General features: G+C 38.6%; 1 protein-coding gene across 6 annotated transcripts in view; it reads right to left on the bottom strand.

The window, feature by feature from the left end:
* The window catches only part of LOC115223877 (J domain-containing protein DDB_G0295729), a 38983-nt gene that overhangs the window by 1909 nt on the left and 22249 nt on the right, over window positions 1-14825 (bottom strand). For 3 of the 6 annotated variants that reach the window (XM_036512845.1, XM_036512847.1, XM_036512848.1), the window contains 2 exons: window positions 11574-13039; window positions 6307-6816 (listed from right to left, as the gene is read on the bottom strand). In XM_036512845.1, the coding sequence (XP_036368738.1) occupies window positions 6307-6816; window positions 11574-12978 (1915 nt within the window). In that variant the 5' untranslated portion in view covers window positions 12979-13039. Of the gene's footprint in view, window positions 1-3799; window positions 3819-6306; window positions 6817-11573; window positions 13040-13517; window positions 13555-14825 lie in introns of all 6 variants that reach the window. The other 3 variants (XM_036512846.1, XM_036512849.1, XM_029794585.2) reach the window with 3 other exon arrangements.

Raw genomic sequence — 14825 nt, 5'->3', positions numbered from 1 at the left:
AGCCGTTCGATTCACTTCAACATTTAAGTTTAATTTGTCAAAATATTTTTGTCGCTTTAAGACCGCGACCTGTTCACTGACAAAAATCCGTGCTGCATCTGCCAGTGAACAGGTCGCGGTCTTATAGCAACAAAAATATTTTGACAAATTAAACTTAAATGTTGAAGTGAATCAAACGGCTTTTGTGTGTTTCTTAAATGGCTTACAAACACCTTCCACGCTGCAATTGTTTTCGTTCCAGCACACGATCTCAGATCAAATCTCAAATGCAAGTACATACTCTTTTTACTCTTTTACTTGTTTCAGTCATTTGACTGCGGCCATGCTGGAGCACCACCTTTTAGTCGAGCAAATCGACCCTGGGACTTATTCTTTGTAAGCCCAGTACTTATTCTATCGGTCTCTTTTGCTGAACCGCTAAGTGACGGGGATGTAAACACACCAGCATCGGTTGTCAAGCAATGCTAGGGGGACAAACACAGACACACAAACACACACATACATATATATATATATATATACATATATACGACGGGCTTCTTTTCAATTTCCGTCTACCAAATCCACTCACAAGGCATTGGTCGGCCCGGGGCTATAGCAGAAGACACTTGCCCAAGATGCCACGCAGTGGGACTGAACCCGGAACCATGTGGTTGGTTAGCAAGCTACTTACCACACAGCCACTCCTCCGTAATATATACATATATATAATGAGAATTTACAAAAAGACAAAAGACGAAGACGGGTTTGTAAACAACAAACAGATGTAATAGTTTAATGCTCGGGAAGTCAGAAAGTCTTTTACGTTTTGAGCCTTTGCTCTTCGGCAGAAAGGAACACAGAAATAAACAGGGAGAGAAACTAGAAAAAGGTTTAGTGGCTAGTGATCTATCCTGGCGAATATATATCAGGAGTGGCTGTGTGGTAAGTAGCTTGCTTACCAACTACATGGTTCCGGGTTCAGTCCCACTGCGTGGAATCTTGGGCAAGTGTCTACTACTATAACCTCAGGCCGACCAAAGCCTTGTGAGTGGATTTGGTAGAGGGAAACTGAAAGAAGCCTGTCGTGTATATATATATATATATGTGCATGTGTGGCCATGCTGGAGTACCGCCTACAAGGATTTTAGTTGAATAAGTCAACCCAGGACTTATTTTTTAAGCCTAGTACTTTTTCTATCGGTCTCTTTTTGCCAAACTGCTAAGTTACAGCGATGTAAGTACACTAACACTGGTTGCCAAACAGTGATTGAAGGACAAACAGACACAAAGACACACATATATATATATATATATACATACGCATTACAGGCTTCTGTCAGTTTCTATCTACCAAATTCATTCACTAGGCTTTGGTAGGCCCGATGGTTATAGTAGAAGACACTTGATCAAGCTGCTATGCAGTGGGACCAAATCTGGCCACATGTGGTTGGGAAGTAAGCTTCTAATCACACATTCCCAAGCTACAGGACACCTTTTCTAATTGTCTTCTAACTACAGGCATTACAGAAACATTGTGTTTCTGAAAAATTTGATGCAATGTAGAATTCGGTATCACACTGACGTCCATGTTCCATGTAAGTCAACAGGAAATTCGTGTCTTGTGCTATGGAATTCCATGATATGGAGAGATTTCCAAGACCACAACGCTTCCATAAAACACAAATGATGCTCGTACAAAGTCAGGCTGTGGATATTTGTTTTATTAGCATTTGGATAAAATAGGTTACGGAGACATTTTCTGCACCATTTTGCCATCCAAGGACCAAACTCTTAGGATTAGGATAATGCTTTCCAGCTGATATAATTTTTTTCCCTTCCCAGAGGATTAGAAACGACAGCACTCAGGTTTCAAGCACTTAATCAGCTTGTGTATCACTAAATGTCAAAGTATCCAAAATGAATAATTAATCGATTTTTAAATATTCAGATAATTAACCATCATTTGGATTTTTGAATACTTAGGAAGTAGGTTAATAATGTTTTTAATATTTACCAGACTGGAGCCTGGTGCAGCCTCCTGGCTTCCCAGACCCCGGTCGAACCGTCCAACCCATGCTAGCATGGAAAACGGACGTTAAACGATGGTGATGATGATGATTTACATGGCTGTAAGGGTAAGACGCTCACTTTGCAACCATATGGCTTCAGGTTCAGTCTCCAGGTACGGCACCTTGGGCAAGAGATAGTCGCCAAAGGTGCTGTGCAGTGGAATTGAACCAGCGACTTGCACTTATGTTAATATTACTGCGGTTCTAAGGGTGGTAAATTAACAGAAGCAACAGAGCAATGGAAAAAATGCCTTGGCGGTATTTAGAGACAACTCTTTTAAGCAGCTTTGAGTTCAAATAGAACCAAAGACCGATTTTTGGTTTCCACTCTTTTGGGAAACGATGGAATAAGTCGACCCAGTTGGTTGTTATTGATGAGAAACAGGGACAGAGTCTCTATGAGTAATTATTACAACACTCATGTCTCTGTAATTAGCAGGTAATTAGAATTTTAATATGGGTATTTAGGAATATTACTTATTACTAATTATTTAAATCTACTTATTACTAATTATTTAATTATTATTTAAATATTACTATTAGTCTCCTACATTTTCTAAGGATGAAAGTTGCCTTTCTCACAAATCTATATGAATTATCTATATCCATATATATCCAGATTTAAAATATGGGTTTGTTAGGAATATTAAGTTTAAATTTAATATTGGTTTCAAATTTTGGCACAAGGCCAGCAACTTTGGGAGAGGGTTTAAGTTGATTACATCGACCCCAGTATTCAACTGGTACTTATTTTATCAACCCCAAAAGGGATGAACGGCAAAGTCAACCTCGGCTGAATTTGAACTCAGAACATAAAGATGGATGAAATGTTGCTAAGCATTTTTCCTGGCATGCTAACGACTCTGCCAGTTCGTTGCCTAATTTTAAGTTTACCATTAAGATTATCAACATTAATTTACTATATTTTCATGAGATGATAAAGCCACCTTTCTCATAAATCTGTTTAGGCTATCTACAATAACATGGAAATCAGAAAATACTAGTGTTTTCTAAAGTGGGTAAATGGAATATCAAGAAACATTTAGTTTAGCCATGGAAGCTACTGCAATTAAATGAGAAATCATTAAGTATAGACGAGGTAAAGCAGTTTAATTATAAAAGAAAAGAAAACAAAAATGGAACAGAATAAGCAATGGACAGAAAACAGAAATATTGATGTGTTTTCAGACAAAAATTCTATTGCATACGAAAATAAATGATAAAATAGAAAAAAGCCATTATTTGAAGTTTAAAAAAATAAAACAGCCAAGAAATAAAAATTGGTCAAGACTTAAGCTAGACAACAACAACAATAGCAACAATAGCTACAACATTATTTTAGCAGAAAATAATACTAAAAATGTGGACACAATAGGAATGAGATTGTGGTATTTATTAGAAATATGTGTCGGCAAAAATAAGAGAGATATTTCTGTGTAGCAAAAATTTCTGGTATTGATATAATAATAATAATAATATGGAAATGGCAATACTGACCACAATGGTGGCAATGTAGCAAACACTGACCGACAGAAAAAAAAAAAGGGGGAAAAAAAAACAAGGAACTGACAAGAAGCAAGCTGCACAGCGAAGGCCAAAAGAAAGAGAGAGAGAGGTAACACACCTGAATCACCTGTGCAGAGGAACTGACTATGGTAGAATATGGTAGAAGCTAAGTGGGTGGTGAGGATGGTTTTATCTATTTTTTTTTTGTTTGTTTTTTGGTCAGTCAACTGTGCAGAACCTACCTATTTCCATGGGTAGGACCTGAAGAAAATGAGGTAATTGCATTAGAAAGTGGTCCATGATACAAACATATTGTTGGTTTTTTTTCTTCTTTTCTTTAGTGATCTAAATTCAAAAATTCCATGAAAATTGTTTTGGTAATTTATGTTGATTTATGTTAATTTATGCTTCAAACACCAGATTAATAATTCTTTCTACACTTAGCACAAGGCCTGAAATTTTGGGGGAGGGTGTAAGTCAATGACATTGACCCCTACTTGACTGGTATTTTATTTTATCAAGGTCTTTTACTTTATTAAGGCAGCAAGCTGGCAGAAACGTTAGCACGCCGGACTAAATGCTTAGCGGTATTTTGCCTGCCACTATGTTCTGAGTTCAAATTCTGCCGAGGTCGACTTTGCCTTTCATCATTTCGGGTCGATTAAATAAGTACCAGTTACGCACTGGGGTCGATATAATCGACTTAATCCATTTGTCTGTCCTTGTTTGTTCCCTCTGTGTTTGGCCCCTTTTGGGTAGTAAAAAAGATTGGTATTTTATTTTATCAACCCCAAAATGATGAAAGGTTAAGTGGACCTTGGTAGAATTTGAACTCAGAACGTAAAACCAGAAAACCTGCTGCTAAGCATTCTGTCCGGTGTTCTAATGATTCAGCCATCTTGCTGCCTTCAGGAAAACGGTTCAAAGTTTGGCACAAGGCCAGCAATTTCTGGACAGAGGTTAAGCTGATTACATGGACCCTGGTGCTTAACTGGTACTTAATTCATTGACCCTCAAGTGGATGAAGGGCTAAGTCGACCCTGGTGGAATTTGAACTCAGAACGTAAAGACAGAATAAATGCCGCCAAGCAATACGTTTGGTGCACTTGGGATTTTGCCAACTCGCTGACTAATCTTTTCTTTTAAAGGCACAAGACCTGAAATTCTTTGGATGGGGTGGTGCTAGTCAATAACCTCAACCCCAGTGCTCAGCTGGTACTTATTGACCCTCAAGAAGATGAAAGGCTAAGTCAACCTTGGAGGAATTTGAACTCAGAATGTATTGCTGGAAGAAATGACGCTGAGCATTTTGTCTGGCATGCTAACGATTCCGCCAGCTGACCACCACACCTGATTTATAATGACAAAGTTATTGTACCTTGCCATGTATAATGGATAGCACCTGTGGAAAATGATGTAATCACACCAGAAAGTGACCTGGGATATGAACTTCTGGTTTTTTTTTTTTTTAAGTGACCTGAATTGAAACGGTCCATCAAAATTGGATGTAAATTTATGTTTCAAACTCTATATTAATAAAAGTTATTTTACTAAATTCTTTGCTATTTTAAAAATTGAAACTAAAACAGTTGTATTTCAACAGAAATATGGTAACAAAAGGGTTTTAAATCACACCTTGTTGTCTCGAAAAAGGAAGGATACGTTATTTAATGGAGTCTTAGATATACTATACCTGTAAAGAAAAAAAGTATAAAATGATAGCTTTATGGTTGGCGTTAGGAAGGGCATCCAGCTGTAGAAACACTGCCAGATCAGACTAGAGCCTGGTGCAGCCTCCTGGCTTCCCAGACCCCAGTCGAACCATCCAACGCATGCTAGCATGGAAAACGGATGTTAAACGATGATGATGATGATGATGATAGTTGAAATACTTTTGATAACAGGTCTACTCAATCGAGACTGACCTGGGGCTAAACAATGATCATAACTTTATGTCAACCACCAATCCTACTCTCTTTGTTGAGGACATTAAGAGAAAAAAAACATTTCTACATTTCTCTTTAGGTAAGAAAAAAACATTTGCATTTGTAGAAATAAATGTCACAGTTTTCTGTGTCAAATTTTCATAGCTCAACCACCGTCCCAGGTGTGACCATCCCATCTATATTTCTAACTGACTATATCCTGAACTTGGACATTCAAATAATAAGCCATTTTTAGGATGGTGATATCTAAGGGAATTTTTGGCTGCTGTTTCTAGCAAATGGAACGACTGTGTTAAAGTACCCTTACAAGGTCCCTAGTGCCAATTTTGCAAACAAATGTTGTTCCTCAAACTTAGAGTTATTAATATCAACATTGTTATATTGCTGAAGACTATGTCTTTGGGATTGTGTCTACCGTATTCTGACAATAACATGATTTTTGTTACCAATTCAAGTAAACAATGGAAACAGTTTTGATTCAACTGTCATCACACCACCCAATCATCACAACAATCAGATTTGTTTACCAACTGACAACTCTTATTTATAAAATATTTTCCCCTATTGCAACGAGTGATGATGATGATGATAAAGGTGATAATTATGATGATGAGAGTGATGATGCTAACAGCAGTGATGGTAACGATGATGATGAGAGCGGAGGTGATAACGCTTATGGTGATAATGATAACCCATTCCAGCATGGACAACGGATGTTAAATGATGATGATGATGATAATAATAAAGGTGATAAACAACCATGTGAAGACAGGTAGAGAAAATGAAACGAACGTCTTGCTTACAACCCTCACCTGTTCCAGTCTCTGCTGTTTTGGTTGTGCCGACAACCGAACTCTTCTCCAGATCCTTCAAGTTCAAGTCCTTCACTCTCTCCATCAGTTCAGTTTCCTTATCTTCTTTCTCTTTGAATTCCTTCTCCACTTGGTCCACCTGCTCACTCAACTCATTCACCATTCTCCCCCGTTTCCCATCTTCAGCCGTCTCCTCTTCAATCTTCTTCTGTATCGTATTAATCTCCTCATGACACTTGTTCACCTCGGATTCCAGCTGCTTGTTCAGGTCAGCGATTTTGCCGTTAACCATTTGCAACTGATCCTCCATATTATGAAGTTCCTGTCTGTGATTGGATAATTCCGACTTCAAAGCTTCCCCATTGCGGAATTCCTTGTCCACAACACCTTGCCAGTCCTCACTCTCAATCTCGCTCAATTCCTCGGAGTAACTGTTGGACAAACTTTCAAAAGCTGCAATTTCTTTCTTGTTTTCAAGTAATTCTTCAGCTGAGACGATTTCTGTGAAATGAAGAGAAATAAAGAAACACCATATTAGTAAATCGTTTTTTTTAGGAATAAATGAATCTCTTATTATAAAAGGCAGATTTTATCTGCCTCCCTTTGTAAGTTATAGAAATCTACAATATAGGATTTCTTCAATTACAATTTACCTAGCATTTTTAAGAGTAGAATGCATCGGGTCATGCCAGGTCCAGTTTTTAAAATTTAAACTCCAATTAAGCAAAATTTACAGAAAACTCACATTCTGGTGTGTATGTCAAATGCTTTTCTTAGTCTGGTTTACAGCACACACAAACGCACACACACAGTGTGCAACGAATAAAGTGAAACTAGATGTAATATTTGTTTCTGTCTATCACGCTGATAGATACATGAGTAAAATGTAAAGGAAGCTAACAGATAAGAGTGAGTGAAAATGTTCTTGGAAGAGAGTAAATTAGCGACAGAGTGATTTGAGGAAGACTAAACTGAAAGTATGAAACAGTGTTTATGTATAAACAGACGACACTTATATAAACCCTTTCGTTACCAAACCGCCTGAATTTACCTATTCATATTTAAATGAGAATATCAGAGTAAATCTCTTTAGTACATTCGTGAAAACACGTATTATACTTCGTAAACACTTCAAATACAGTTTTGTACAAAAATCGAAGTGTAATTTTAATTCCGTGAATTATGGGATATTTTTTTTCCGAAATTTGTTCTTGTGTTTTCAAAATTTGTAATTCTGACAAAAAATGGATACGAATTTCATTATATCAAGCAGCGAGTCAGAATTCGAAGGATTTTCTACTGAAGACCTTCATAAATCTAACTCTATGACTGAAAAAAAAAGCATCTTTATATAAGAGTGAAGTTGTGTGTCTGTCCCCTTCGATTTAGATTCATAACTACTCCCACATTTTGCGGTGCAGTTTAACCAAAAGCGGGTATCTTATAGTCGTGATTCATATCGAGCCCTTCTGGGTATTAGCGCGCGTCTACGATGAGTCTACGATTTAAAAAAAAATTACCATCATATTTTTCCATTTTAATGCATTTTTTTCGCTTTTATATAAGGGAAGTAACTCTCTAAAAATATCTACGATGTGTCAACGATTTAAAAAAAAAATTTACCTTAATTTTTTTTCAATTTTTAATGCATTTTTTTGCTATTTTTTGGCTATAACTCTCTAAAAATGCTTATATAGTTATTTCCCTTACAACCCGAGCAATGCCGGGCGATACTGCTAGTATAAAATAAAACTTAGTGTCATTCTTATTTCTTTATTGCCCACAAGGGGCTAAACACAGAGGGGACAAACAAGGACAGACAAAGGGATTAAGTCGATTGCATCGATCCCAGAGCATAATTGGTACTTAATTTATCGACCCTGAAAGGATGAAAGGCAAAGTTGACCTCAGTGAAATTTGAACTCAGAACGTAACGACAGACGAAATACCACTAAGCATTTCGGCCGGCGTGCTAACAATTCTGCCAGCTCATCGCCTTAGTGTCATTCTAATGAGGTGCCACAACAAATTCTTAAGGTACAAGAAGGTGAGCAAAAGGAGAGAGGATAGAGAGAGTGTGAGGGGAGAGTAAGAGATGGTTAAGGGTGGGAGTGGAAGTGAATGCAGTGAGTGACGAACAAGGGTGGGGGTACTGTTGAAGGAAATACCAGTAGGAAGAGGGGGGGAGGGTGAGAGATAGAAGAATGGCTCAGGAATGAGAGAACGGATCAGAAAATAGCTGAATGATGAGCAGTGGAGAGGGAGGGATGTCCCAACCTCTGTGTGCATGGAAAAGTGGATGTGTGAATGTTAGGATGATGGTGATTGTATATGTGTGTGTCTAGCTGGCAGAAACATTAGCATGCCGGGCGAAATGCATAGCCATATTTCGTCTGCCGTTACGTTCTGGGTTCAAATTCTGCCGAGGTCGACTTTGCCTTTCATCCTTTCGGGGTCGATAAATTAAGTAACAGTTACGCACAAGGGATTGATATAATTGACTTAATCCATTTGTCTGTCCTTGTTTGTCCCCTCTATGTTTAGCCCCTTTACTTGTGAGTAGTAAAGAAATAGGTATGTGTGTGTCTATGTCATTGTGTTTGTGTCCCCCCCCCCCCACTGCTTGATAACCAGGGTTGATTTACTTCCCTTTAACTAAGCAGTTCAGCAAAAAAGGATTGATAGATTAAGTCCCAGACTTTAAAAAATAAGCATTGGGGTTGATTTGTTCGACCAAAACCCCTTGAAGGTGGTACCCCAGCATGGCCACAGTCTAATGAGTGAAAGAAGATAAACTAATTATTTCGTAATCACCACCAGATGTCTCTGATATAGCTCCAAGATTTACTTATTGATAAAGGTCATTAAAGAATGAGCTTAGCGTTTGGTGTTTTGACTAACGAACAAATTTGTCAAATGAACAGAATCGAATGCTTGACATTTCACGATCACAGGTGTTTACTGATAGGTGGACTGCCCCTGCTGATCTCAAAGGGTAGAACAATAACGTGTCGTAACCTTTCGTATCTTTTGTAAAAGGGCATTCGCAGAAGAAAGTTGGCGAGGAATTAATTAAGCCTGGAGTTTTCGTCAACACCCCCTCCTCTGCTAAGGTATGAACCCCCACAGGTAGGATGTATCAGAACCATGCAGAAATATAGTTGGTGGACGACCCAAGTATTTGGTTTTATTTCTGTAACATGCAATGCATGTGTGCAGCTGTACTGCATGTGTGCACTTGATTGCATAAGCATGTGTGCACTTGATTGCATAAGCATTGGTGCACATGCACAAATGTACACAAATACACACACACACGGTTTTATATGCAGACCAACATAATCACAGGTAGTCTTATGTTACTTTACGATTCAAATAAGTTGGCCAATAGATTCATATACACACATTCCTGACTTACACACACATACACACAAATCTCTCACCGACACTTCCTTACAACACAAATCTTACTAATACCCCACTTACAACACATACACATCATCACACACATACTGAAACACACAAACACACACACTCACTATAGACGCTGTATCTCTGAGAGAACTTTTTTGGGTTAACTAACAGCTTCACTTAATCGACACGTGCAAACACACACACACACACACACACACACAGAGACAGAGTACTATAACATGCAAGCTTGCAATTTGTGTGGCACCTGCTTCAGTATTAACAATTCATAAACCTGAATTACCATTAGAATATAATCACAGTGTATCGACATTTCAACAACAAGGGTCCCCTACTAAACTCCAGAAATCTGAATGAGTTGTCGCGAGTTAAGGATTCCGAAACCCCGTTTATGGGAAACCGATTTTGGAATTAAGCTGCAAATCAAGCTTTGCAGGAGGCCACTCGGATTAAATCAGCAACGTCAGTCATTCTTTCCCATAATCTAAAATTTCTGTCAAGCTCTCCACACAAGAGCCTGAGAAATTACGCTAATGAGCCAGGCTTATTAATGAGGTTTCTCTACAGGTGTGTGCTTGTCTTCCATTCATTCTCACTCCACTCTCTCTTCCTCTCTCTCATGCTGTACTATTGCTGTTGGTGTCTGAATTCAGCCTTGGCAGAGTAGATCTATAGTCAAAAACATTCCAACTGTGACCATCCCATCATGTTTTCAGAGAGAGTATATATCTAGGAATCCCCAATGTGCTCATTTAGGGTGGAATCTGAGGGAGATTTGGTCGTTATTCTAAGTAAGCAGAGTAAATACACAGATGCTCCAAGTTAGATAATCTTTCCCATGGCCAGACATGTCTCTCTTGGAAGACTGGAAGCAAACAACACTGCTTGTATGACAGTGGCGCTTGTTTACAACCACCATGTGAGGTCAAGACAAAGGTATACACACACACACACACACACACACACACACATAATTGATGAAGGAAATGGAAGATGGATTTAGTATGATGATTGCTTTGACCCCTCCTGTAGCTGTCCCTTAGGGGCAGGATATTGTGCATCTAGTTGTGTTGCATTATCCAGTGCAGGTTGCATCACTTGAAAGTACCTGCTTTACACCAAGCACCCCAAGTGACAGCTGCAGGAGGAGTTGAAACGATTGTCCTGCTGAATAAAGATTCTTACCAATTCCATCTTCCCTTTCTGTCATCAATTATAAACGTAACAAACACTACGGATTTCCTGATGCGGATCCAGTGAAAATTATATCGTAACTGCGGATTACCTCAGGTAGCCCAAATGGTCAATGTGCTTCAACCGACATACTAACAGATATAGACCTAAAGTCCAAGTAGTTACATATATATTCTTTTATTTGTTTCAGTCATTTGACTGCGGCCATGCTGGAGCACTACCTTTAGTCAAACAAATCGACTCTAGGACTTATTCTTTGTAAGCCTAGTACTTATCCTATCGGATTCTTTTGCTGAACCGCTAAGTTATGGGGACGTAAACACACCAGCATTGGTTGTCAAGCGATGATGGGGGGAGAAACACAAACACTCAAACATATACAATTATATATATATATATATATATATATATATATACACACACCAGGGGCTTCTTTCAGTTTCTGCCTACCAAATCCACTCACAAAGCTTTGGTTGGCCTGAGGCTATAGTAGAAGACTCTTGCCCCCACTTGTACAGTAGGACTGAACTGAATACCACAGGGTTGGGAGGCAAACTGCTTAACCACACAGCCATGCCGAAAAATAAACCAAATATTTAATAACAATAAAAACATAAGACAGAAGCACCTACCTTGTTCTAAATCCTTAATTATGGTCTTTTTCAGTTCAATTTCATTATGCTGTTGATCAATCAATTGGTACAAAATCTGAGGGTCCTGGTCTCTGGTCAGTTGGTCAACATAGTTTTGTCCCTGGATCCTGTAATACTCGGCTGTTTTGCTCGGCATTGGAGACACGGCTGAAAAGGGGTAATTTTTCTCAAGATCATATTCTTCGATGTCCGATAGAATCCTTTTATCATGCAAAATAGTTTTGTTGGGGCCAGAATGGAAGGTACTTAACACTTTGCTCTTATCCTCGTCAATGTCTGAATTATCCTTAAACTCGTTAAAAGTCGATTTCTCAGACAAGACTTTGTCAACATCGTTATGAACACTTTTAAACGTCTGTAGATGTCTGTGAGAATTACTATTATTATTACTGTCATTATTATTATTATTATTACTATTATTATTATTATTAATAGGTTTGGTATTTCTGCTGTAATAATTGTTGTTCATAGACGAATCCCCGGCATTGCCAGTTCTGTTTTGGGAATTCGGTCCTGGAACATTATTGTGCAATATTCTGTTTGGTAAGTCCTGATTTGTAGATAGAGACAAATGACTGTAACTCTGTATCGGAGACACAGTACCAATAGTCCGAACTGGTTGTTTCTCATTAATAGGTTTTAGTGGAAGATTTCGAGGTTTTGGTTGAGGTTTAATGGAAGATATGGGTTTTTGTATATTTGGATGTTGGTTTTGAAATAATTTTTGTTGTTGTTGTGATTGTTGGTATTGGTGTTGTGTATAGAGTTGATTTGAATGTGATGGTTCCGGTCGATTCTGCTGATATGGTGATGAAGAATTAACGTGATATTGTGGCTGCTTTGGGACTTGGTTATTATAAGGATGATGATGATGATGATGTGATTGGGAAGAATTTTGTGAAGATGGTATGGAGGACTCATTTGTGGTACTGAGAGGAAGGCTGCGCCGTGTATGTAAGCGAGAGGGTTTTGGTTTCTCTTGGGAACTGTACATAGCTCCACTGAAAGTTAAGGACCTCTTCACACTGTAATCTTGAGCTTGAGATGATATTGGGGACAGATTCTGTGCCCTCATGGCATCATTGGACGAAGCACCAGATTTATCGAGACATTCCTTAGGTTTTGTAGTTGCAGGTACAGTATCCGTTTGCTGCAAGATAAACTGCACGTCTGATGCATACTGGCCCCATTTCTGCAGAACTAGAAAAGGTTTCTCCCAAGGTGGTAACGAACGTTCCTGATTGCGCCATTTCTCCAACAGAGAGAAGCGACCCGCCCGGCCGATGGCACGTGCAAGGGCAATGACGATATCCTGGCAGGTCGTTTCCTCGCTCACCCCACAGACCACCCGGATGAAGCCGTCGACAATTACTTTCAGTTCCATTTCTCGCTTGTGTCACCAAAACGCAGAATCAGAAATCTGTGAGACTTTCACCATATTTCACCTGCAGAAGACCGAAAAAAACAAAAGAAAAATGTAAAAATCAGTAATTTGTAAAAAGCAAAAACAAAAAAAACAAAGGTTAAATGAAATAAAAACAAAATTTATAAATATAACGAAAATACACAAACACATAGAAAATGACCCCTGTTGCAGCTGCTTGCTACTGCAAAATTGGAAGCTCTATAAAAAGGGATCCTGGAGGGTTGCTCTATCTCTGATTAAGCCATCTCCTACCCTCTAATTGCTAGACAAATACCTGGTCTGTTTAAATCTGTCGTTAATCTTGTCACTGAAACGAAAATATAGAAATACACAGAACAACCCCCTGTGGCAGCTGCCCACCAAAACAGCATTTCTTGGAGGCCCTAAAAATAAGGGGTCTCTGGTATAGACCCTATCATTGATTTAAGCCATCGATGTAAAAGAAAGAGAAAGAAAGAGAGAGAGCCCCACCATCCAATTGCTAAACAAACACTCACCTTGTCTGTGTAAATCAATCCACTGTTAATCTTGTCACTGAAACGACAAAATTAACATCAAAAATATACAAACGAGCTGCTGCTTAATTATAAACCAATCAATCAAACTGTTTCAAGCTGAATGAGAAGTAAGGGTCTTATCAGTTCAGGCAATGTACAGTGGTGACGGTGGTGGAGGCTGAGGGTGGAATATTAAAATGAGATGAGATAAGGAGGATAATAGGAAATAAAGCAGGTGAAAGCTGTCATTGTTGATGAGCTCCAGGTTAATTTTTATTGCACAGCACAAACCTATCATCAAAAGTATTCCAGTCGTGACCTTCCCATTTTCGAAAAATTTTTTTTAAGGTATATAGGACAGGCGGCAAGCTGGCAGAAACGTTGGCATGCTGGGCGAAATGCTTAGCAGTATTTCATCTGCCGCTACATTCTGAGTTCAAATTTCGCCGAGGTCGACTTTGCCTTTCATCCTTTCGGGGTCGATAAATGAAGTACCAGTTATATAATCGACTTAATCCGTTTGTCTGTCCTTGTTAGTCCTCTCTATGTTTATCCCTTTGTGGGCAGTAAAGAAATAGGTATATAGGACAGCATTATCAGATGTATCCTTCCTTAGTGAAAAAAAGATTGGTGAGGGGATTTCTGATTTGAGGGAAATTTGACTGTTATTTCTAGCATGCTGACCATCTATGCGAGTCAACTCTCTCACCATCTCGTGATAACATAATTAGCCATTCTGATACCAACTTGCCCGGAACTGCCCTTGGTTCTAGGATATAAACTGCTTGTTTTAAGTGATCTAAATGAAAACTTCTCATTAAAATTTCATGTTAATTGATGTTCTAACCACCACATTGAAAATGACTAAGCTGTTTTAATTAACCCTTATTATTTCAAAATTGTTATTATGCTGGACATGTGTTCTAAGTTCAAATTTTTGTTGACTTTCCCTTCCATCCTTTTGGGGTTGATAAAATAAGTACCAGTTGAATACTGGGGTTGATGTAATTGACTAGACCACCTCCCCAACAATTTCATGCTGGAGCACCGCCTTTAGTCGAGCAAATCGACCCCCGGACTTATTCTTTGTAAGCCTAGTACTTATTCTATCAGTGTCTTTTGCATCAGTTGTCAAGCGATGTTAGGGGCACAAACACAGACACAAACATATACACACACGCACGTATATATATATATATATATATATATATAGATATATATATATATATACATATATACGACGGGCTTCTTTCAGTTTCCGTTTACCAAATCCACTCACAAGGCTTTGATTGGCCCAAGGCTAAGTAG

This window comes from Octopus sinensis, linkage group LG24 (genome assembly GCF_006345805.1).
Source record: "Octopus sinensis linkage group LG24, ASM634580v1, whole genome shotgun sequence".
NCBI classification, from domain to species: Eukaryota; Metazoa; Mollusca; class Cephalopoda; order Octopoda; family Octopodidae; genus Octopus; species Octopus sinensis.
This window is presented reverse-complemented; position numbering and strand designations above follow the sequence as displayed.